We start from the raw sequence: 24,901 nt of genomic DNA on the forward strand, positions 1-24,901 counted from the left end.
GGCCTGAGTTGGTATAAACTCTCCGGTATTTCATCATGAAACAAAAAAAAAAGACAAACGTCAGACTTGGAGAATTTGTTCTTCCTCTTATTTCCGTTCTTGTTAATCATCTTGTGACCCCTCACATCAAGCTGATGACCCCCTGGGGAGTGGGGAAATCTACACTCTAGGGTACATATTTCACATTTTTGATGTTCATCTCTTAGTTTCATGATGCATGTCGTTATATTTTTGTCTCATCCCACCATACTGTTATCTCCCCTTATAAAAACCCCACATTTTCATCATCTCATTTCTCACTTTCCATAGTGCTGATGATGAAGAACAATACCTGTCAGTGTTTCTGTTGACTGGTCTTGAGAATTCACCTGTGTGTGTTTGTGTGTGTGTGTGTGTGTGGTCAGTAGAAAAGTATATCTCATACCAAAACAGATTACCCACACTTGGACCACATTGCTCGTGAAGCATCTGCTTTTCTTCTCAGTATGTCTATTTAGAGAAACAGAGTATCATAAAGAAAATAAAAGTCCTCTCAAGGGCCAGTCTTCCATAAATATCCAGCAGCCTCTCTGTACAGGAAATACCAGCATCCTCTGAAGAAGAACACTCAGTAATGCTTTCCACTGTAGTAAAGTTTCTTTCTCTTTCTGTCTTTCTCTCTCAAGGGCACACATGTGCTTGTTTACTTGTCTCAGGTTAAACAACATCCTTGACTGCCAATATCCTGAATTCTTGCTTTAATGTGCTCTTCCTTGCACTCTTGGCACTGAGCCAGTCCGGCTCTGCTTCGGCCAATAAGGAGAAAGCAGGACTCCCTGCAGGGTCCTGCTCCGGTGGCTCTTGGCTGGAGTGACCGCTTCCCCTAAAGAAAATCCTGCTGCTGCATGGAGCTGAGGAATGCCAGAAATGTTCATAACTGGCCTCCTTCCTTTATGCTTCTCTTCCCTCTTACTCTCTTTATGGGGTTTGTTTTCTCACTGGAAGGTAGTATTGTTTCCATACCGCAGCGCACACACACACACACATAAACATACGCTGGAGTGGTTGATTAAGTGGATGTTTCTCAGAAGGACTCTCTGGCTCAGTTGTTGTCACTTTGATATTTAAGGTGACCATTACGGGATGATTTAAAACAGATGTGGAGACAGTTAAGTAGAGAAAAAGCACTCGGCTCCTACAGATCCAAACAAATATAGAGAGTAGACCAAAGCTTCGTGTGACATCCAGATAACCTGCGCTCAGCAATCTCTGCGAATTGAAGCTAATGTCCAGCTTAATGGTTTTTGAAGGTTAACAGGCAACAAATTGCTTAGAAACATCACAATGAGGTACATTACTTTGCAAAAAATTAATTTGTCTCCCTTCAGTCTGTTGTAAGCAAAAGAACATAACATTTATATAGCAAATGTAGATCAGGAAAGTTGGAAAAGCTACACGTCACAACAATCAGTTATATAACCAGAGATTGTTTGATAGCAGACTATAGAAACTACACTATACAACTGGCATCACGACAGCAACCGACTGGTGCTCAAATATTTGTTTATGTAAAGCACTTTTCCTCTTCATAGTCAAATATTTTCTGTTTTCTGAGTAGACGAGAACAACATTTGTCTGTTTTCTGAGCCATTGAACAACTTAAAATAGCTTATCAAAAAGATGAAGGTTACGTAGGCGCTTTAAGTGAGTCCTATTAATTTACATAGAGTAGTGCACAGAGCCAGATAGTACTAAAAATATCACAATACAAGCAGTATACAACAACAGCACCACAGTGTGTGACAGAGTGCAAGTACCATTGTGCCTAAAGTACTACAAATTCTCACAATGATCCTTTTCAGCACTATAGAGCATACATTTACCACTATGAATAATGTTTTTGCTTGGAAGAAGAGAACTTGAGACATCTTTTTTTTATTGGTACAAAGCGCATCGGGTATTTCTTGGTACATACTGTGGTACTTTGTGCCTTGTTCTACTTTACAGCTCTGTGTGGGGTACTTTGGAGGAAACAGTTGACTCTTTTATGATACGTGATTCATGATTCATGCGTCTTTGTATTTGATTAGATGTTCAGCTGCACAGACGCCCATGGTGCACTGCAGTTTGAGTGTTTGATCCCTTGCTGAAAAGCGCTTCAATAGATCATACATCCTTCTGGTTTGGCCTGTGGGTTTCAGTTGAACCCTATTTTTCTAGGCCATCATGCCGCCTCCATCAGTTGTCTGTTTCAATCACCGGTAAGGATTGAACGGAGTGTTCCCATATCCTCGTGGCATCTCTCTCTCTCTCTCTCTCTCCGTCGGGCCTGACCTCTCGCTCCGGTTGTCTCTCTCTGCCTCCTCTAACTGATGTCCTTTCACTCTCCCTGTCTCTCTCAATCTCACAATCTCTAGATCTCTCTCAGTGCACCAGATTTCTCAGAAGTAGTTCCTCTCGCACCTTACATAATGGGGAAATTCCTTTACGCTTATGTTCCTGATTATACTGCTGTTATGGAGATATCGTTGGAGTCGGGGGGGGGGGGGGGGGGGGGGGGGGGGGGGGGGGTGGTCAGAAAAAAACAGTTCTCCAGGGTTTGGAAAACCTGCAACCTCCAACAGCCTCTCCAACTCTGTCTCTCATTCAATTTCAACTCATAGTTTGTTAATAACCTCAGCTCACCTTTACACCGTAGACATATACCATCTTGATGATCATGCAACGTATGGCTAATCAAATCATTTTCATTTCATCACTTTTGGAATGTGCTCAACAATATCTTTAACACTCTGACCTCTCAGTCACTTCCACTAAACTAGTTAACTCCTGCTACATTCCAGTGTTGACCTAAAGCTTTTGGTGTAAACCTTCGCGAGGACCCTTAAGATCCACAAGCCTGCAATAAGTTCAAGCACTGCCGCCTGTTGATGCTGATGGATATCAGTGGCTCGTAAAGTGTACCGAAAGAGGATAAAAACAAGATGTCCTCACTGTTACCTTCTAAAAGACAGGATTCTGTCTCCAGTCCCAAAATCCTGAAGTAATTCATAGAGATAAGGCCAATGACAAATCAAAGCCTGTCTGAAATTCTCCATGCTCGCTTGCTAGATGCTGACCGGGACAAACGATGGAGAACATTTCTTTCACATGTCTCAGCAATGCTTGCAAAAGAAAAACAGAAAGAGGTAGAGAGTTTCCAGAGAAGGCAAAACACTCGTAACCACTGGTAATATGTTTCTCATGGTGGTGCATTCATTGCAGTGAGGGAGGCAAATGCCTTTGGTTAGGCAGAGCTATTTATTCTGTCCCTGGAAATGCTTGGAAAAACAACAAAAGCATTCGGAACAAAGAGTAGCATGACCTGATGCCGCTGCCTGTTTTCCCCCGTCTGCGGTGACTATATCCTCCCTCAACATGGGGGCACTACTGGCACAGATCACACTCAAAAAAAGCCACACAATAGTCACACTCAGCTAAGGGAGAACTTTTCAACTCAAAAGCGGTGTGAGGAACTCAACCAAAACAAGGGACACTGCAAGAGTTGATCCTTAAAAGGCTCAATTTCATTGAGGGTAAGCTCATGGAAAGAAACAAAAACACTGCCAGTTCTGTTGTTTGGGTTTGCAGGTTGCGGTGCGCACAAATGCCCGCTCACATGTACTTGAACTGTGGTTTATACACACACACACCTGCCAGAGAACACACAGTGAACTCCGTCCTCTGGCTTGGGAGGGAGTCCAGGTTTTCAGACTGACAGGAAACAGATTCTAGTGGTCTGGATCTTAATGGAAAATTTTTTTATTAGGAATAACCCCTTGAGATGATCTTGTTTACAAGGGGGTCCTCAACAACAATGATAATGAGACAAAACATTAAACCAAAAGCAAAAATAACAACAAGATAATAAATGATACCAAATGTGGCAAACAAACAAACAAAAAAAACAATAAATATCAAATAATAAGACACACAAAATCAGATCATACTCCAGTCAGAGCATGAAAATAAATCATCCATTCATAGATTATAGAGAAGCATTGTCAGTGATTGCATTAAGTAATAAAGTTATAAAACATAATTACAGAGGTCTTATTATGGACATGCACAACTGATCCTATAATAAGAAGAAAGGGCATTTTTGAACAAGTGGAAATATGTTATGGATCAAATATTTACAGGTAGATTATTCCAATCAGAGGGAACTTTAAACATAAAGGCTCTCTTAGCTATTGACTTGAGACTGCAGGAACAGAAAAAAAGCTGTTTAGAGTGTCTTAATAGATAATTAGAGGAGAAAGGTACCATAAACAGTTTTAAATAGTGAAGGTAGTTGAAATGTATACATTTAAAAGTAAGCTGCAGTCAATGTCAATGTGTTCTTATGATGGGAGAAGGCCAATCATGTGATTAATACTTTGTTCATCACTCACAATGATGAGTTATGAAAGGACAGCCAAGAATAAATCTTTCTGAGCTCTTGATTTTCAGCCCACAGCGCTCTCCTTGTTTACTACGCTACAGGATTAGGGAGTTATTTAGAGCACACACACACACACACACACACACACACACACACACAGAGAGAGAAAAGTACCTACATGGATCCAGACACGTGGTCAACTCTAGGGAGGATAGTCTACACTGAAACTCCTCTTTCGAGCAACTTTAGATGCTGAGATAAGGCTTTCTGCCTTATCTCAGCATTAAACTCAAATATTATTAAAAATACAAAGATGTCAAACTGTTTTGGAAAGAAGTGAAATAAAGGACACAAAATTAAGATGTTAATTTTAGTAGATCGCTCTGCTGTCATTTGTAAAACATAGTCTGTTGTCAAAGATAATGAGATTGGTGAAGATCTGACAGTGATTTGTACTCAAGCATTTCTTACATTTACTTCTTATATTTCTATATGCTTGATTTTTGGGTTTCTAGACCCAAAATACAAGCCCATTTTTTGTGAGCCGCCACCTGTTGATTTGTCAGTATTTTGCATTTTTGCACTGAAGATTTTGAAATGAGAGAGAAGCAGACGTCCTTTTCTGGAACTTGGTAACTTGTCAGTGGAGCTCCAACTCCTCCAGACTCCAAGAAATGTTTTCAAGGTTTCCTGGAGCAATTAATTAGTCAAAAAGTCAGCTGTCACATCTTTTTATGTGATTGTCACTTGTTTTCTTTTTTTTCTTTCTTCTCCTTTTCCCTCCCTTTTCCATCTCTCCTGGCTTTTTTTTTTTTTGCGTTATGTAACTCTCTTCCACGGAGGTATGTGGAGGTGTGCATATTTGTGTGTGTGCCTGTGCGTTCAACATTGTCACCGCTGGCAGATTTTCATATTGTCTGAAGCTTCCTGATGTAATCGGCCAAATCGTCGTGTGAAAAAAGAGCCTGGAAACAATGGCTGGGGGTCAGATGGGTCGTGGAAAACCGTTTGAAGAACAATGTTATCTGGAGACCTGGTAATAAAATCCCACTGGTGTGTTAAGATATGAGCCCTTTGAGAAAAGAGAGTCTTCCGCTGTCCCAGACTCACCTGTGCCGTCTATTAGGCGAATGGACCTGCTTGTCAGTCAAGTCTGAATGAACATTTTTATCCTCTCTGTCTATCAGACACCATAACTCCTGATGTTGACAGCTTATGGCAGTCTGTCTTGACAACAAGACAGGCTTTATTTTGGCTGTGTTGCAGCTGAATGTCAAAAGGGATCAAGACCTAGAAATATTAGTGAGGACAGATTGTGTCAGACAGTTTTTACACTAAAATCAAACAAATTGAAGGTTTGGAAGTCTGCTGTTTGTGTGTGTGTGTGTGTGTGTGTGTGTGTGTGTGTGTGTGTGTGTGTATGTGAACTTTAAAAGTGGGCTAGGATGGAAAAAAGGGGTCTTTTCATTGTCCAACTTTTCCAAGCTCTTGTGAAATACTTTTCCAGTTGAGATTTGTTTATACACTCGCTGACCAGAAATTACTTTTCTTGTGGGTCTGATTAAAAAGGACTTTGTTTAATCTGTGCCAAAGATGTGTCAAAGATATCGCATAAAAGACAAAATATTAGCCTAATGATTTCTTTCATAACAACAGCACAGAAGCACGAGCTATATGAGCTGCTCTTAAAATGTTATCATTTGTTTGTCTGAAAGTCTAACACTGGGCTTGAAAGTGTGTGTGTGGGTGGAAAACAGAAGAAAAGAGAACATCAATATTATTCCACAGCTGCAGAGTGCACAGTACCTTGGAAAGGATCTTGAGTCTGTCATCCCACAAAGATGTGTAAGATGTTTGAGTCTTGATGTGTGCCAGCAAGAACACAGCGAATCCAGATTTCTTGCAGATTCATAACACATACTGTAGTGTGGGCTCTTCACATGGTGGAGCCTGTGGTCAGCCACAAAACTATACAAACAACATTGCAATATTACACACAGTAAGGTATGGATTGCTATTTGTAGTTTATGAAAAAGTAAAGCAAAACATGACAGTAATACTTGTGGATCTTTAGTTGTTACCAGTGTAGCTGTTTCTAACTGGCTAATACATCTAAAACTCCTGTTTTCTGTGCCTGGATCAAGACAACACTGAGGCCTGCAGCACTAGAACAGCTGCAAAAGCATCTCTGTTATCCCAAAGAAAAATCTACTTTAACCTTAGAAGAAACACAACATTCCTTGAGACAGTTTCTGCCAAACGAAAGTGCACTTAATGTTTGCCTTAGATAAAGGAGTGAAATAATAAGCTCAGTCTCTTCGGGGTTTATGCTTTGAAACTGCAGAATAGAAGTCCCTGGAAGTGTAAACACAGCAGGATTTCTGGGGCTCTTATGCAAGCTTGCTCTCACCCCTGGTTCTACATGACACTCTGGGAAATATCAAATTAAATGAGCTTGCTCGAAAAAAAAAATTGTAGGATAAATAAAGAGCTCTATTATTACTTTGTGGCTAATAGCAGCCACCCCCCTCGACAAAATACAAAGGATAGGGAACATGATGTTCCTCATCTTCATGGCTAAAGGTTTTTATAGTAGGCCTCCCAAGGTGCAAGTAGGATGAGACACTGTGTTAGACTTTGTGTTGGCAGTGACCCATCAAAAAAAAAACCTTCCCTTACATGCTATGTGTTAAAATACAATATTGTGTAAAGCTGGATGTTTCTTGCTGCTTTTGACAGGACTGAATGAGTCAAACAAGCCCTTTCAAAACGGGTGGAGGCACAAGTGGATACTCATTATAACATAATTGCCTGTAGACGGCTAGACTGAGCGAAACCAGTCGATTACACAATGATAACTGACATGTTAAAGAAAAGGCCCATTATGCACAGAACACGCAAGTGTACATCAGTTTCCTATGCATTCAATGTTCTTGTGGGTAATTTCATTTTAGTTTGCCAAATAAATCTCTGGTTTCCCGTTTCAGGCACAAAGTTCAGCAGTGGAGCAGGTAATCAAAATAATTAATCTGTCACAGACTACTGTAGGTGCTTTTATAAAAACTTCTAATATGCAGTACAGTGGGAAAAACAAAACTCTTATCTCTCAGGGACTGCTGTAACTGCACAGCCTGTTCAATAGCACCACCAAGAGGAGTGCTAACAGAATGAAACACTACAGTTTCTGGAGCCACTACTATATGTACAGAGATATGAGTTTACTCAGTATCATTACAGCCTTGAGTGATTTATTGCACTATGTTAATGAGGTACTTTTCTTTTCTTCCACTATGTCAGGAAAGCAACATTCAGTACACAAACACATGTACTGCTGTAACAGCCTGTACACATATATACGAAACAAACAAAAACTAGAAGAGTGCACTTGGTAGAGTGCAGGGTTCCACCAGGTGTGTCTGTTGCCAAGTATAGTCTCAGTTTTCTTTAAGATGCATGGAGTAGTGTAATGGTATTGTAAGTGAGAGTCCTGCTGTGTTCACTTAAACTTAATACGGAAAAAATAAACGGTACAATAAGTCCAAACTTCTCTATACTTATTTAGAACATTTTGTTGTAACACACCACACATATTAAAACTTCTCCCTACCTACCTAAGAAGAGAAATTAAGAAACTAAGAAGAGAGAGAGATATCTCGCTCAATTGTCCCTCCCGGCTCCCTTACAGTCAAGATGACGGCAACGCTAACAAAAACTGGGATTTATTCATCTTGTATCGTGCTTAACTTTAGTAGACTATAATATACCAGTTATGGAGTGAATCTGCAGATACTCCGGTTCAAGATGAGACTAAACTTTACTATGGATGTCAGCTCGTGAGCTACTACAAAGGCCGAAACGTGGCCTGCAACAGACTTGTTTTTAGCCTAGCCGATTGACAGAAATGCCTTTTGCCGCAGTTATTGATCACTTGCGTCCCCCACCGGCCCGTTAAGAGGAGTGAGGAGTCAGCAGTCAATGGCGGTATAAAACATGTTATAAAATAGGTTTTTCAACAAGTGTGAATTACTGCAACCACGAGAGGTCCTTGAGCATACAATCATAAATGTGCAAAAAAAAAAAAAAAAATTAGGCTGATAGGTCCAGTAGTCTGTGAGAGTAGCTGCGAAAAGATACACGCACGACCAAACACACGATCAATAAAAAAAAAAAAACCTCTCCATGGATCCTTAACTATTTTAATGCCACACAATTTTTCATTCTCTATTTGAATAGATGACAAGAAGGTTGATGAACACATTAGATGAAAACAGGTTGTTTTTGGCACATCTGGAACATGAATCATCATATTAACTATGTATCAATCATCTTATATTGTGTTTCAGGTGACTTTTTTGGCATTATACAAAACTTTTGTGCCAAGTATGATCATCTAAAATAAGTGAAGGCCAAAATCTGCCCCCAACTATGTTTAATATTGAGCTTTAAAAATGTAATGCATAATATTGAGATTTACCTAATAATGAACACCACTGTATATATATATATGTTACATATATGTCCAGCCCTGCAGATTTGTATATAAACATCATACTTTTTAATCAAACATTTCCTATTTTGGAAAATAAATTCCATGGCGGAAACAAAAAAAATCCAATAACAAAAGTTAAACCAGCTCTTTCCACTTTATTGACACCGAGATGCACAATCAATGTTGGTGCTTCACAATTTTAGAGGAATTCTCTATGAGCAAGTCTTCTGTACGCCTTTCGTACTCCCTTCTAAATGTCACATTTAACATTTTACACAACAAGTGAAACCAGCATATGGAACAACAAAAATATGAAAGACTGATACTGTCAAATCATTTTTAGTATGTTGGATTATTAGAGAACATCCACCTTTACATCCATCTACAGATTCCCCTTCATTCTATCCATGTATATCCATAAGAAACAGATCAATAAACACAAAGAGCATCTATGGCAATGTTAGAGCACAACACAGGATTAAACAGTCAGTTCATCTTAATTTCCAAAGAACTGTTTAACTGTATTCCCTTTGGACCTTTACAGCTCTGTGTGCGAGGTCAGTATGCAGCCTAATAGCAGTGTCTGCATGTGCAGTGCGTTTCTGAAACCGAACAGATGAACTGAACTGCGCACGAAGATGTCGATTGAATAACAATGCCGATACAGAGAGAAAGAGACGACCTGGATACAACAATGTGGAGGAGATATAAAGAAAGTTAAATACAATGTTTGCTCCTGTGTGTAACTTAAGCCACTTTACTCTGAATAAGCATCTGTCAACATGTAAGTAGATCTAATTTATAATGATCTGCAGTGCAACACTCCCACAAATGAAAAAAAAAATGCAGGTTTTTATAAAAGGACAAATTTGCATAAATAATATTAAACTAAATAAAACACAGGTAAAACAAAAAGACTTCACTAAGACGAGACATATAACAGATTACAGATAATGCTATTTTTCTGAGGAATGAATAGTAATTTCTGAGTAGATGTGCCAGATTTAGATACTGATTCTTAAAATGGTGAGAAGTTTAAAACAAAATGGCATTTTGACAGAGGTCAACAACAACAACAACAAAAAAATCACTATTCATCACCACACTGATTCTCAAGAGATAAGTGACTTTAATAGAAGAAGAAGAAGAGTAGTCAGATCTCAGTCTTCAAACCTCCCATCCAGGATGCTTTCAAATGTGAAAGGGAGGAACTTGAAGCCTTGGCCCGAGTAAAACTTGTTTTGGAACTCAACCCTGTAAAGGAAATAAAAGATGCAATCAACAAACGATGATCAGGACGCCTCTTTCACAACAACACAGACACATACTGTGATGACAGGCAGGCTTGGGTAATGCTGAGCGGAGCAGTTGCGGCTGGCTGATGATGACCTCTGCTCTCTATTTCACAGTCTTCCTCTGTAACAGAGTCCACCTGCACCCGCTCATGTCTACATCCCCTGCTCCTGGAACTGGTCCTGGGACCCAGACATCTAAGCCTCTTCCCTTCTGGTAAATGATCAGGCTCTATTTTTAAAAAAGGCCAATGCTAAGTGACAGCCGGATGACCTTTTAACTGAGGAGTCGCAAATACTCGCCATTCCATCAGTCTGTCTGGTGTAGGAAAGTAGACAAGGGGGGGGATTCTCGTTTTAAAAAATTACTGTACATCACTTTTTCTTTCAAAAACGCTCCGACATACGTCCTCTGTGTCTTGGGCTGATCAGAGTTAAAAGAAAATTCAAAATGCATACCAGCAGTCTTGTCTGTACTGATTATCCTAGAATTTCACAGGCTACATTTGTTTTAATTTCAGAGATATATTTTTATTCTTTTTAAAATACAAACACCAACTCGGGACATTTTTCTACATATATCAGAAAACTTTTTCTTTCTGATGCAATCACTGGAAATTTTATGATTGTTGTTTTTATTATTCGCTTCTCTGTGTTCAAAATTGATCGTCCCCGAAGGCCGTTTAGTGAGAGTTGACTCACCGAGTGTTCTTGTGCAAAAAGGACAGTTTACAGAGGAGACCCGACTACAACGTAGGCGTGCTCTGTAAATGTGCCAGTGGATTATAAAACCAGGATGACATTCAGCACAGCCAGACAAAGACATTAATGAGGAGACAACAAAGGCGTGTCCGTGCCATTCCACAGACTGTTCTGCACACCACGCACACACGCGGCATTAAATGGAAAGCACAACGCTGACAAGAGCCAGACATGTTCCAGGCTACGAGCCAGGAAAGAGAGCGGGAGATGGGAAGCCACAATCTGTTAACTTCTAATTGGGACACACCCAGGTTGACTTGCAGATACACCCTTGCTCTGACTGATAACGGCATTGCAGTGACCCCTACTAGACACAAAAATTTGAACTTTTCAATAAAACACTGGAAGTACTTTTAAACATTTTTATTCTGGGCTGCATGCCTAGAATATATGCAAATTGATTTTTAGACTGTTTATTATTATTAGTTTATAATATTTTCAGTATAGTAGGTCTTTTACAACAAACACTGATAATATCTGATGCCATGTTTGTTAAAAAAAGACAAATTCCTCTCCCTGACACCCTTTTTACACTCCCGACTTGTGTTCAAAGGACCCATTTTTTAAATTTTATTTGTTTACTTTTCCCTAAATAAATGTCAGCAACACTTGATCTACAACTTCAGAACAAACTGTGACACTTATTCATTTGCCCCTTTTAAATGCAAGAAGCTGGTCCTGGTTCTTTGCCCTGAAAGACAGACTGATATGGTGACCTGCTGTATTAAATTACTCACAGACTGTTTGTGTGCAACCTGAGATGGTCCACTGAAAACCAGTGAGGTCAGAGAAAAGCTCTAACCTGCAGATGGAGCTATAGCACTGTAGTTTACAGTGCTTGTAGTCATTTGGCATTCCCTGACTACTTCTTTTAAAATAGCAAATTCGATGTATGGGAACTAGGTTAGTGTTAATAATTATGTTATTATGTCTTATATGTTCTTTATAATGTAATTCAATCACATTATCCAATCAACACCCCTTTCAAACCGATAAAAACTGAATATTATAGTGCCAAGTGCATTATGTTGTACATGTGTTGATGTAGTTCAACCCTCTGTATACACACAAAAATGTAGACACCTGTGATACCATTGTCAGTCAGACTTAAGATGTTTCTGTATGTGGTATGCTGCACTTCCTTTTTCTTCACTATTGGTTTTGTGCGTCTGCCTGCACGCGTGTCTATGACAGGTAATACGCGAGAGTGTGGCCGATGTTAATATCGAGGTGACAAAGACAGGAAGCGACACATACTAAAACAAATGCAACAAAACGAACACATTACTCAACTTACCAGTGCAGTCGCAACGCATGCAGGAAGGCTGACAGACCTTCCATAATGAGAAGAATTGCCACTGTGAGAACAGCGAAGAAGAAAAAGACTATGGACAGGAGGAAGAACCCTCCGAGGCTGCTTGTGGAAAGGCCAATGTGCATCACCATGGACCACAGCACCTCTGACAACTCTGTGCATAGAACAGAAGAAGCACACAGATTTTACTGCAGTGATGAGGAAGGTGTCCATTCATCTTAATAAATGTGTCCATATTTATACTTAATTTATGGTCAAACCTTAGGGATAAAGGGAGGAAAAATGCATTGTGTAACTTACGTGCATGAGCCAGACTGAGGGCCCAAAGCCTCAGATAGGAAGCAGTGTTGGAGATACAACCCAGGCAGTACTCTATGGTGTGGATCGCCTGGTGCACTGCCACGTCTGAAAAGTTAAACTGCGGGACAGAGACATGACATTGAAATGTAACTGCATGTCAATATGGAACTCTAGAAAACAACAGCTCTACGACAGGTCCTGAAGTCCACATAGGAGGAGTCTGGTTCATTGTGTGTGCATGATCATTCGGGTAATTAAAAGGAAAGCCATTTGTAGAGCAGCACACCCTCAAGATTAGAAGAGGCATTGTTGTCTTAGGACGCTGTGAACCCATAAAATCAGTTGTGCTGCTGATGCCTCATGCACATCACTGCAACTGTAATGAAGCACTGGCCAACAAGATGCTGCGCCCCCTGCTTGAGGAATCCCTGCAACCCATGTTTCAAAAAAGACACCGACCACACACACACACACACACACACAGACTAACACATACATACGCACAACACAGACACGGCTAAGAGCAGCAGGAATAGGTTGACAGCATCCACAGTCAACAAAGCTGAGGGGCGGAAAGAGAAAGGGTTGCTAAGACATGCACAGGGAGGGATAGATTGCAGGGTGGAGGTGCAGTATGATCTCCTGTCCTACCTCTTCCTCCTCGCGGGCCTTGAAAGCAGGTGACAAAAGGCAACGCTTGGTTATTGACAACACACACACACATATATAGATGGACAGACAGACATCAGTAAACAGGAAAAGTAATGAAAGAAATCGGTTACTTGCTTAAAAAAGGAAAAAAAGATGAACATTAGATGATGACAACATTCTGCTCAGAAGTACAGTCAAGACATTTCAGAATTCAATTGGGGGATTTAATTAGTTTAATGTAAAACAACTCAGCATCTGCTTCCTGGTTGTATATGAAAAAAACAAAAACATGACTAGTTTGAAGTTCACAAGAAGTGAAACAAGGAACTGCACACAAAAGTGGATGGAATATGAAGCACAGAACTGTGCTACAAAGTAAACAGGTAAATGACGTTTCTTAATTTAATCTCTTAATAGCATTTATAATAATCTAAGGGTGGAATAATAATTTAGAAATTTAAGACACATTGGCGCTTGTAAACCCTTTGTACCAGACCGGACCTTCATACATAATTGATGTCTGTCAGCGGCACAGGAGGAGTGGAAACATACAGGTATTGGTTTCTCTTTTCTGTGTCTGAATGACTAAATTATTAAAAAGATGTGAGTAGATCATATAACTCGTTTTCCCTTCTCCTCTCTCACCAAACCGCTGGCCTGCCGTTACTCTAGCTTTGTAAGTAATGGGAATAAAATACAGTCAGGTAGAGGATGTTATTGACGTTGACGTGTCTCTTTTACCTCAGGCTCCTCCTCAGAGTGCTGTGAGAGCTGGTCATGCTGGATGATTTCCGCCTCATCCTCAGTGGGTCCGTTGCCCACCCTAATCCCTCCAAAGTTTGCTGTGCCCTGTCAAAAGAGATGGGTTAAAATAACGAAATCACTGGAATTAATAATCACTTATTGTGTTTATAGCTGCAGTACAATTATTGATGGCACTTGCAGGTCTGCTTTATCTTACCAGGTTTTTCCGCCACAAATACTGTCTCCGCAGAACCAGAGTTTTCACTATTAACATACAAGGAACACATGCCAAGGCGATGACCACCAAGAGTGATTGTAAGCCCATCTACATATTCAGGGGAGAAGAACAAGACAAGGAAAAAAAAAAAACACAATAAAAGGACAATTAGCTTGCAGAGGTTCATTTAGGGACAAAGAGATGACATGTAGAACTAAAATGTGTATCTGACCTGTCCTCTGTAGAGAGGTTTGTTACTGGGGTCATTGTAGTTGAAGAGGAACATGTTGATGAAGGCAATGAGGAGACTAGGCGCATCCTTAGAGGTGCGTGCATCGTATGACACCCACTTATAGAAGATTAGAAGGACTAGGTAGCCAAACAGACTGGACATAAAGATAATCTCTGGGATAAATCCCAAATAGATATTTAGTGGCTTCTTGAAATACCTGATGAGAAACACAAACAGCCAATTTGTCACATCACATACAAATTCAAAGAGAAAGAAATACAACAAGAAGTATGGCGGCATAAATAAAGATGAAAAAAAATCTCACAAGTGGTTGAAGAGACTGAGAGTGACTCCAAACAACATGTGGATGACTCCCAGGATAACAGACATCTTCATCTTGAAGGAGTTCAGGAATGTCAGCTTGTTGGTGGCAATGTTCCATATCTAAGAGACAATATGGTCAAAAACGGTTGCAAAAATCTGATATTTTTAACATTACACTTTGATAATTAATGTTGAAGTGCAAGTTTATGTTACCACTGCTACTATTCATTGATAGATTTTTAGCAATGAGTCATTATTGATCATTTATTTTCAACAGATATATAATAATTTGCCAGACACAGCTTGAAAGAATGTTATCATTAGCAACTAAGCAAATTTTTACTTGTCAGAATTATGAGACCACAGATGTGAAAGAAAAGTAATCACCGGATCAATGCCAATAGGATACGGCCCATTGAAAACTCCATCTATTGCTGGGTCCAACTGCAAAATTTTATTCCCATCGAGTGTTTCGAACCTGAACAGGAAGAGAACACAGATCAGTTTTCAGACTTGAGTTACTACAGCAGTCACTGGGTTAAAGCTCCAGTCGGTCAGTGATTACCAAAGACACTTACGTCCAGTTGCCTCCCACTCGAGCGTCAAACATCGGCCTGACGCTCCAGCCAGAGCCGAATAGATTGAGGGACTTGGAGAAACAGTCGTTGTAAATGATGCCCGTATAGACTGAGAAGATTCCCATCAGCAGGATTATGTAGCGCCCTGCAAACACCATGCTGAACATCTGTCGCAAAACATTAAAAATTACATTAAAATCTCAAATATAAACTAAATCCATAGCAGCAAGTCATGTGTAGCTTAGGGGCTGGTATGTGTCACATGTAAGGAATGTCTAGGGCTGGTGAGATGGTCATGATGGGATCCGTACCTCGTTATCGTTCTTCTGGGCCATCAGCCTGCTCTCTCTCAGCACAAGGTATAGAGCAGCGCAGGTCATGAGCATCCCGTGGCCCAGGTCACCAAACATAACCGCGAATAGGAAGGGGAAGGTGATGATGGTGTATGGAGCTGGAGACAAGGAGGCAGGCATCATATGAGGGGAGTGTGGTGAGGCAGGGGAAACGACACATGCGTGAAACAACGTCATGATACACAGCATGTCTCAACAAGGTGATAATGGATGATGACGCAGATGCTGCAGCTGAAGCAAAGCCACAGCTGGGTAGATAGATGTTTTTAGGAAAACGTTCAGTTGGCTTTGAAGATAAAGGTCAAAACTGATGGTCTAGGTAAGACAGACACACGTCAGACTTTTAGGGTAGTACAAAAAAATAAGGGTGTGACACATGTTTACCTGGATTAATCTCACGGTAGCTGCCGATCCCATAAGCATCCACAATGTTTTGAAAGCCTGAGGTGAACTTGTTTGTCTTGTTATAGGTGGGTGGGGTCTGCTTGGTCTGCATTCTGTTGAGAATGGAAGGCACAGTGGAGCCGCTCTTCTCCTGAAGTGCACACAAGATTATGCCACAAATTTATTTACTTTCACTGAAAGTTGAAACTCTTTCTAACTGAGAAGACATGAGAGGTATCTGCTGCTTTCTCAGTAAATCTGATGCCCACCACTGCTCTGAGCTGTGTATGAAGTGTGTGCACCTGGCTAGCTTAACTTGTAAATGGTGTCATACATCCTCAACTACCCCCCTTTTTACACCCACAGTAGCCTGTTTTGTTTATACAACTTTTCGAACAACTGTTTACTTCTTATCTGGAAGAACTTGCAAGTGGTGTCTGCCCCCGCCATAACTTATTAGCTCCTCCAATTCATGTAGACACAAGTAAATAAATATAATTTAAGTTGTGGAGAATATATACTGACCTTAAGTACAAACAAAAGCTTAAGTATGCTGCTGGCTGAACATCCTGTTTACACTGACCTAGTTAGTTTCAAACTGGTTCTGCTACATTCAACATATAACAAGGTAAACTTGAACCAAAGTCCACTTTCAAAAAATAAAAGATGTGTGTCTGTGTCTTTGAGATGTGAAGTAAACCCACTAAATGGTGGATAGTTTCCATTAAACATATAGTGCTTGGTGTTCAGTTACTCACCGTCCCCCTTCGCAGGGCAAACTGGATGGAGTCCAGGTCAGAGACAGGACACCACACCTCGGCGATCAGACACTTCTGAGTGACATCAATGTTGCAGAGGTTTAGGGTGTGGTAGATGGCCTTCATCTTCCTCACCTTGATGAACCACACTCTGACTGTCTTGGCTGCAGCCTGCAGGACCCTCTGCCTATGATCCTCTGTCTGGTTCAGCACCTTTAGGGGCAGACAAGAGTAGAGGTGGTCAAATCCCTCCAAGGTAAACTGATTAACCTAATCATCACAGCAACAGTCCCTGAGCTGAAAGGTTACACCACAAATGCTCCATGTGATAGTCAACACAGTTTCAGTTCATTTTGCTCCTTGTCATCTGTGACAGTGGTATTTGGTAGTTTGACATATTCGGTTTCTGCAGTAGAGACAATGGAAGATGCTTTGGACTCGCTTTCACTTGTAATGAATCTATATCCTCCGCGGCAGAAAAACACATTACACAAGCCTTCAGAAACTCCTGCAGGTTAAATTGGACTAACAAAACACTTTTAGGGCTGACTGACTAACACACTCAGTATAAAGACTTTAAGACACTTGCCAGCCTTGCAACATTAATGCTACAAACAACCCATAATGCAACCCTCCGTGTAGAAGTCGTTTTACACCAGTACTTTATCTATTGAAAAAGAATATCTGACGTTGTGGACATGTAATTGTCTAGCCGTTGACAGACTGTGTGTGCAAAACCTATAGATCGACATGCATAACTGGTCAGAAATATTCTAGGCGGTTCACTGATTAACGGTTAACTATTGACATCCCTAGTCAATACCCACCCACCCACTTTGGATCACCCTGTGCTTTCCTAGAATTATAAGCGACAAAATGTAGATCCATTTCTTAAAATAGGAAATGACAAACTTACAATGTCCAGTGTATAGTAATCATCACCCAAAATGATATTGAAAAAGGTATGAAAGAAATCAACATGTTCAAATTACATGTATTATAAATCATATCAAAATTACTTCACAGCCATGTGAATGATAATCGATCAGAAGACTCATAATGTCATAATGGGACACTAAAAACAGCAACATTTAATCAGACATACATTTATATTCATAGACGGTTTAAATTTACTGGCGTGATCAGTTGAGTCATATATGGAAGGGAGCGGGCTGTCTAATCCATTAGGTTCTCCCATAAGAGATATAGGATAGTCTCAAGTGTGCTGCTGTATGACTCACATTTAAAGCCAACTCCCATGATCAGCAAATAGCAGGATATATAAGCTCTATGCTGTCTGCCTATAGAAAAAGTCTTGCCTGCTGTTGAGAGGCTTAATGGTCCACATGCAGCTGATTGCTACTCAAATAGCTTGACATTCTTCCTCATCCATGCCATCCAGCTCTCATGCCCACGTAGCAACAAACATATATACAGCTGTGAGAGGACATCAATCGAATTGTCGGACAGGATGCATGCCATGAATGAAGTATCTGTCTTGTGCTGTAACTGTCAATGATCCTCCAATATTTGAGCACATCTATCTTGAGCAAAAGGTGAAGTAGTATGTGAAAGACTCACATAGCAGTATAGCAAAGTTGAGCTCTCTGATATGCAAGTCTGTGCGACATGATGTAATACACTCCTATGAACAGGTGTATCATTACATGATAAAGATACAGGAGGGTTCTCATTTGCAAAAGAAACAAAAGGAAAGAAGGATTCCCTGGGGCCTCTCTACCTTGCACTAGATAACAAGTCACTGAGGAAGAATGCAACATGGCAGACACAATGACAACAGTGTAGTTTCTCTGTACAAAGATCCAATAGCATTTCAACTTATCTCCCTATCCTACATCATGGGTCACTTACAGTACAGTTATGATTGCAGACCACCTTTTGTGACATCTTTTAAGTATCCTTCTCCCTCCCATCTTTGAATTAGATCAGTGGCCAATGTATGTAACATTTTCTGAACTGAAAGGAACTTAGATCTCTACTGCTTACAAAATATCTTATACTTGGAGGCAATGTTGGAAGCTGAGAATAAATTGTATAGAACAGATGTGTAACCGTCCTTTAACTGACCTAATGACTTATGAAAATTTCTTTACCAACACTTTCCAATGAAAAGAAATTTGCTGACCAGGCAGACACAAAAAGGGGAACTAGCTGGTGTGAGCCAGTGTTAATGAGTCAACCGAATGTGGGTGCTTTCTCTGTCAACGTATTTACCATTTGTAGGTCATCAATGCGAGCATTCACCCCTGCTAGCATCTCTTTCCTCTCCTGAGGTGTTTCTGGACACGGGTACAACGTTGCTCTGAACCTGAGTACAGATGAAGAAACACAGATAAGTATCTGTTGGCCAAAAACACATCAGAAATCATACAAATATTGCCCAGTCACTTACCCCTCACAGATCTTCTTGACTCTGTTCTTAAGCTGGTCTCCTTGGAAGAAAATGATGAAGACAGACTTGTGGACCTGGTCCCCCTGTGGAAACATTATACAGTCAAGACTTTGGTCAGTATATTTCTGTACTCCACTTGTTCTAAGTGTTAAACAATTAGTTTAAAAGTTTTTTTTAGAGACCACTGATTATTAGTTGGGTTTACAGTACTGACCGTGGCAGGGTCCTCCAGAGGATCTTCAATGTCTGCCTGCCTCAGGAACACATTTCCTCTGCAAACTCTCCACAGCATCCTCTCAAACGTGGGGATACGTTCCCTTCCGATAACTCCAGCCACAAATCTATAACAGAGGGACAAATTCTGTAACTGTTGGTGACGAAACATCTTAAGAAATGCCTTTGAGAACTTGATGACAAACAAAAATTAGGAACTACAATGTCACAATTGTCACTCATAGCCTCAACAACATAACAATTACTATGTAAAGCCTCGGTCATTTTTTCTACCTGAACAACTGGGATGGTCTTTATGTGAACGCTAAGCAACTTCAATCTTCACCCAATAAAATATCATATGAAATACAAAAAAACTTTATAAAAAATGTACATTCCATAATGTTTAAAGACAGCTTAGATTATCTTCATGTAATTAGTCAACAACACAAATTTGCTGTATATTGTCTGTCTAATAATGAATGACATTATTCTTTGGTTCTGTCTTAAAGAAGAGCTGATCATGGTGATAACATGAAGTGAAATATCTACACTAGTAGGATTTACACTTGTGAATGTGGATTCTGAAAGGATTTCCGTTTCAGATGACCTCTGTTGCCTGACTAAGCTGGGCAGCCTGAGCTGGTGTGTGGGAGGTGATTGGCTAGTTGTAACACTCCGGTTTCAGACACAGATGGCTGAAGTGCACAGAATGGAAATCTACAAGAAAGGCTTAATCCTTTTAAATTAGGGACAACCACAAAAACAGACTCACCCCAGTCTGAGAGGAGCCCCTCGATTAACTTCATTGGGGTCCAGAAGGGTGGATGACTCCTCCAGTAAACTGGGGTCCTCCATCTGCATGAGAGTCATTTTACAAATCATCAGCTACGATAGCAACATAATCATTTATTGCCACTAAATTACCAGACACGCATACTTGTAAACATTGCTGTTATTTACATGAATGCTATGACAGTTGGACAGAAGACAAAAAGAGCAAGAGCCAGGGATTGTTTCCAACATAGACAGTGACTTTCACTAGTTAATGACTGACCAGCTACATGTTCTGCTAAATAATTCACCTCAATCAAAACTCATAACAACTTGTTAAAGATGACTAAACATCGGAAGTCAACCCAGTTTTGCTTGTGAAGGCAATGAAGTGGAATTGATGTTGGGCAAAGGTCGACAGGCAAGGAATTTGCTCTGGCAGATGAACAGTGTGTGCACAACTGACTCTGTGCAAAGTATTATACAGCAGTAACATCACAGCATATTGACTAATGTGAATAGCTGGTGTAAATGTGCCAAGGCCATGTGAGCAACTATAAACGGTCACGAGTGGAAACACCTTTTGCCAAATCAAGCTGCAATAAGCACTCCTTTGTGTATGTGTGTGTGTGTGTTTGTGTGTGTGTAAAATCCACACAGAAAGCTTTTCAGCAGAGTCTGTATAACACCACTACACTGAGTCTAGACTGAAACGTTTTATCTTGCCCACATCACAATAAATATATTAATGAATTAGATGGTCTATCAATAAATATTAGTATTATATAGTTCATTTGCCCCTCAAACTGTATTTAGTGGTTTCAGATGTCACAACCATAGACATTAACAGTTACAGTCCCACTTCTCTTTAAGGTCCCTGCAATACTAGTTAAACGAAAAACCTAAGCACATTGTTTTGCAAGGCCTGCGTGCACAATCAAGCTGACCTCATCAAAAAACTGTTGCGTGCGGCGCAGTATGTGCTTGAGCTCAGTCAGTTCCAGGAAGTTCTTCTTTAGGGCTTCTTGGTTGGTGTTTATTTCTTTCAGCTCATTCTCAAGCTTCTCAAATGTGGCCTGCAGGGAGACAAACAGAGCGGTCAGCTCAGGGAAGCAGCAAATAATAGAGCTCACTTTTAATCTTTAAGAGAGAGAAGTCACCTCCAAGTCGATCATGTCCCTTGGGAAAGGGACTTCAGGGTTCTCTCCTGTGTCAACTATCGGGATGTTGGCCTTCTTAATCTCTTTCTCCACAAACCCTGCAAGAGATAAGGAATAGTTTTATTTTCATGTAACTAGTGTACAACTACTTCCAGCCCTGGCAAGAAATATCTAAGCTCACTTACTTAGTTTGCGATCCATCTCTTCACATCGTCGTACTTCATTGACAAACTTTCGTTGGAACACATTCACATCAGGATTTAACTGTATGAAAAAAACAAAACAAAACAAGAAACATGGGTTAAGCAACAGAACGTAGACTGTCATGTTTGCAGGGACATTACATGAAAAATTACAAGAATTGTGCATCAATAACCAGAATGGGTACCAACCAAGTACATGCACTTAGATCAGCAAACTAAGATGCTGTGATATCAATAATTTAACTATGAGCTCAAATTCTGCATAGTCATATATCAATTACCATCATTCTTAAGAGTCTGTAAATAAACCTTTGTGATAAGTGTGAATAAAGCTCTTTTCTATATCATCGTTTGTAATCTTGTATTTGTTTCTAACTGGTGGAGGATGTATAACGTGATCACATGAATAAGATACCACTGTTGAAGCAAAGACCTTCTCTGTTAAAGCCCATCCTGTATTCTAGCAGAACGCTTCCCTCAGGGATTGTCAGGAATGGGCTTTCTCATGCGTGGAATGAGGGATCAGCTGTGAGCACATGATTAACATGATGCAGAAGGCATGCACTTTCTCAGCAGATGACAATGACCTACAGGTACCCCTCTTGGAAAGCAAGTCTGAGATGGTAGAAAACAGTAAACCTAAAGAAGTCTGTAGATATTAAAGCAATCATGATTCAGAGGATAACGGGATGGGACAGAAGTTGACTTACATCACGGAACTGCACCATCCCAATCTCTCCCAGCTCACTGACACAACAGTAGGCAGCTTCTGACTGGAGGAAGAGCTGGGCCAGCGTCATCTCTTCACTTCGGAAGAGTTCCCCCATGTTGTTGGAGGATGTCAGCACCCCTAAATCAACCAGAACCTCTAGAAGCGAAACATCGATATTGTCCATCAGTAACACACAACCTTGATTATCACTTTTAGTTAAGACACACTACATACTGTATATCAGTGTACATTCTATTAACATATGAAGGATCAAAGAAGTTCTACATTCAACACTTTTCTCTGCATGGCGCACTGGTGTTATGGTCACTAATGAGGGAGTCCTTCCTCAGTTGTGCGCTAGTTTCGCACATGTGTGAGAAGTTGGCATGTGACAAAAGGAGAAAAGAAAAAAAATATCAGGTTGTCCCCATGCTGATCCCATGATCAGTGCAGGAATGTAGTTACGCTGAAAGAGAGTTTGCTGTGTAATTGCAATATAACTGGAGGACTTTTAAATGGACTGAATTTCCACTGTGGATGGAAAGCACAGGTTAAAAGCCAATGTAGGTAGTCTGCAGTTTCTGTAATTGCTATCATTTAAAACCAAAAAGGTGAAGATTTTCTCAGAATACTTGAAAGCTAAGCAGCATAACCTCCCACTGTAAAACGACTACACAAGGCTTATCTGTGGATTATGAGGTAGCATGTGACCTGTAGCTCTAGTAAGCCTCAATACTCTCACTGCATCAATCCAGAGTGCACATTTACAGATGTAACACAACAAAACAGGTTTCTTTGACAAAACTACCCAGTGTGAACACTTCGTATTTATCTAATGGATTAGCTAACATGTCAAACAGTAACGTTGGCTATGGTAACTAGCTTAGCGACGTTCCCTGACAGCTATAGCTTCACCTGTCAAAACTGGAGATGTCATACCAATAAACCAAACTGACAAGCCATTATTACAGCTATACGGCCATCGATCCAACAAATTTATTAACATGGCTTAATGCAATAACGTAGACATAGCTACTAAGCTAAAAAATGTTTTACGTTAGCAAAACAATATTGGTTGACGGTGCTAACTAGTCAGAGGAGCAATCGTTAAAGTTTAACATTAAGAGCAAAATATAAAACAGAATATTAACTGTAGTGATGTTGATATTAACTTTTTCTGACATCAAGTAGTTGGTTAGCTAACTCAGATATCAGTGAAACTAACGTTATCCCAGTTTGCAATTTAGCGATAAAGTGTGGCTAACAGTGCAGCTAACGTAACTTAGCGCACCTGTTGTTCGATACTTAACTGACACTACAATAATAAAATAAACATTACAGTAGTTTAAACCATTTCTCATTTCAATGTATCTTATCCGTAAGCAATAGTTTTCACTCACTATTTAAGTGGAGAGTCCTTCCTCCCTCTCCTCTTTCCTTTCCTTCGTAGTTTCCTCTATGCTGTTTATTGTGGACTCGGCTGCTTGAGGCAGCCAACTCGACTCCCTACCGACCTTTCAAAGCGGAAGTATCGCGTCAAACTGTGAGATTCGCTATCAGTGTCACAGCCAATCAGAGGCGGTGTAGGGGCGGGTCTTCGCAGAATTGTTGTCAGAGTGTTCAGCGCTCCCTACTGGTCACACTGCGTAACTACAATCCTCTCTAACAAAGATTTTATTTTATTCAAGTATTTATAAGATTGAGTTTCTTTTTCACATTAGTTTCTTTGAGAAGAGAGAAAGAAAGAAAGAAAAAAAGAACTGTAAATGAGTCAGACACCCCCCCCCCCAAAAAAAAAACAACAAACAAGCAAACAAACAAATAAACAAAATATCTCATAAAATTCATACATACAATATAAAAAGATGGACAGAATAGTACAGTACACATTCACCAGTAACTCAATGTGTAACACATGGCAGTTAGCAAGGAAAGGCACACAGTTTATCCACACATTTGGTAAGGCAGGGCAAGGCAATTTTATTTATATGTAGGGCTGCAACTGTCCATTATTTTCTCGATTAACCAATTAATTGTTTGGTCCATAGAATGTCAGAAAATTGTGAAACATGTCAATCACTGTTTCCCAAAGTTCAAGATGATGCCCTCAAAAGTCTTGTTTTGTCCCAACCAACAGTCCACAACCCAAAGATATTCAGTTTACTGTTATAGAGGACTAAAGAAATGGGTGAACAGTCACATTTGAGGAGCTGGAATTGGAGAATTTGAAGTTTTTTTTCTTAAAAAATGACTCCATCGTTGCAGCTCTCTCTATATATGCACATTTCATTACAAGTAAACTCATTGCCTTAACATACATACAACAACACACATCATGTACAGATACATGCAATACATTAAAGGTGCAGTGTGTAGAATTTAGTGGCATCTAGTGGAGCGGACTTGGCAGAAATGGAATATAATATTCATAAGTACGTTTTAATTAGTATATAATCATATGAAAATAAGAATTGTTGTGTTTTTGTTATCTCAGAATGAGCCTTTTATATCTACATAGGGAGACTTCTTACAGGGGTGTTTGGAATGCATTGCAAGGTCCATGGATTTATATTGTCTTCAAAAACACTGGTAAACGTGAATATCTTTGATATTTCTAGGGTAAGA

General features: G+C 40.1%; 1 protein-coding gene across 1 annotated transcript; it reads right to left on the reverse strand.

Annotated features, from left to right (window-relative positions):
- Positions 1 to 9,026: 9,026 nt before the first annotated feature.
- On the reverse strand, positions 9,027 to 23,803 carry atp6v0a1a (ATPase H+ transporting V0 subunit a1a). The gene is made up of 21 exons (XM_042392787.1): positions 23,677 to 23,803; positions 22,275 to 22,432; positions 21,547 to 21,625; positions 21,362 to 21,459; positions 21,149 to 21,277; positions 20,203 to 20,285; positions 19,429 to 19,555; positions 19,215 to 19,297; positions 19,037 to 19,130; positions 16,802 to 17,014; positions 16,044 to 16,194; positions 15,618 to 15,757; positions 15,307 to 15,473; positions 15,116 to 15,206; positions 14,730 to 14,848; positions 14,405 to 14,621; positions 14,173 to 14,280; positions 13,953 to 14,060; positions 12,561 to 12,678; positions 12,243 to 12,414; positions 9,027 to 10,145 (listed from the first exon to the last, which is right to left on the reverse strand). The coding sequence occupies exons 2-21, from the start codon at positions 22,389 to 22,391 to the stop codon at positions 10,052 to 10,054; spliced, it is 2,508 nt and encodes an 835-aa protein (XP_042248721.1). The 5' UTR covers positions 22,392 to 22,432; positions 23,677 to 23,803; the 3' UTR covers positions 9,027 to 10,051.
- Between the last annotated feature and the right edge of the window lie 1,098 nt (positions 23,804 to 24,901).

Source organism: Thunnus maccoyii, chromosome 18 (assembly GCF_910596095.1).
Source record: "Thunnus maccoyii chromosome 18, fThuMac1.1, whole genome shotgun sequence".
NCBI classification, from domain to species: domain Eukaryota; kingdom Metazoa; phylum Chordata; class Actinopteri; order Scombriformes; family Scombridae; genus Thunnus; species Thunnus maccoyii.

Bases quoted from the DNA above. Each gene is read 5' to 3' on its own strand.
- atp6v0a1a (XM_042392787.1), bottom strand. From the start codon at position 22,391: ATGGGGGAACTCTTCCGAAGTGAAGAGATGACGCTGGCCCAGCTCTTC. The intron at 16,195-16,801 runs GTGAGTAACTGA...TGTGCACTTCAG, and splicing joins TTGCCCTGCGAAGGGGGACG to GAGAAGAGCGGCTCCACTGT. The intron at 15,474-15,617 runs GTACGGATCCCA...GTTTTGCGACAG, and splicing joins CCCAGAAGAACGATAACGAG to ATGTTCAGCATGGTGTTTGC.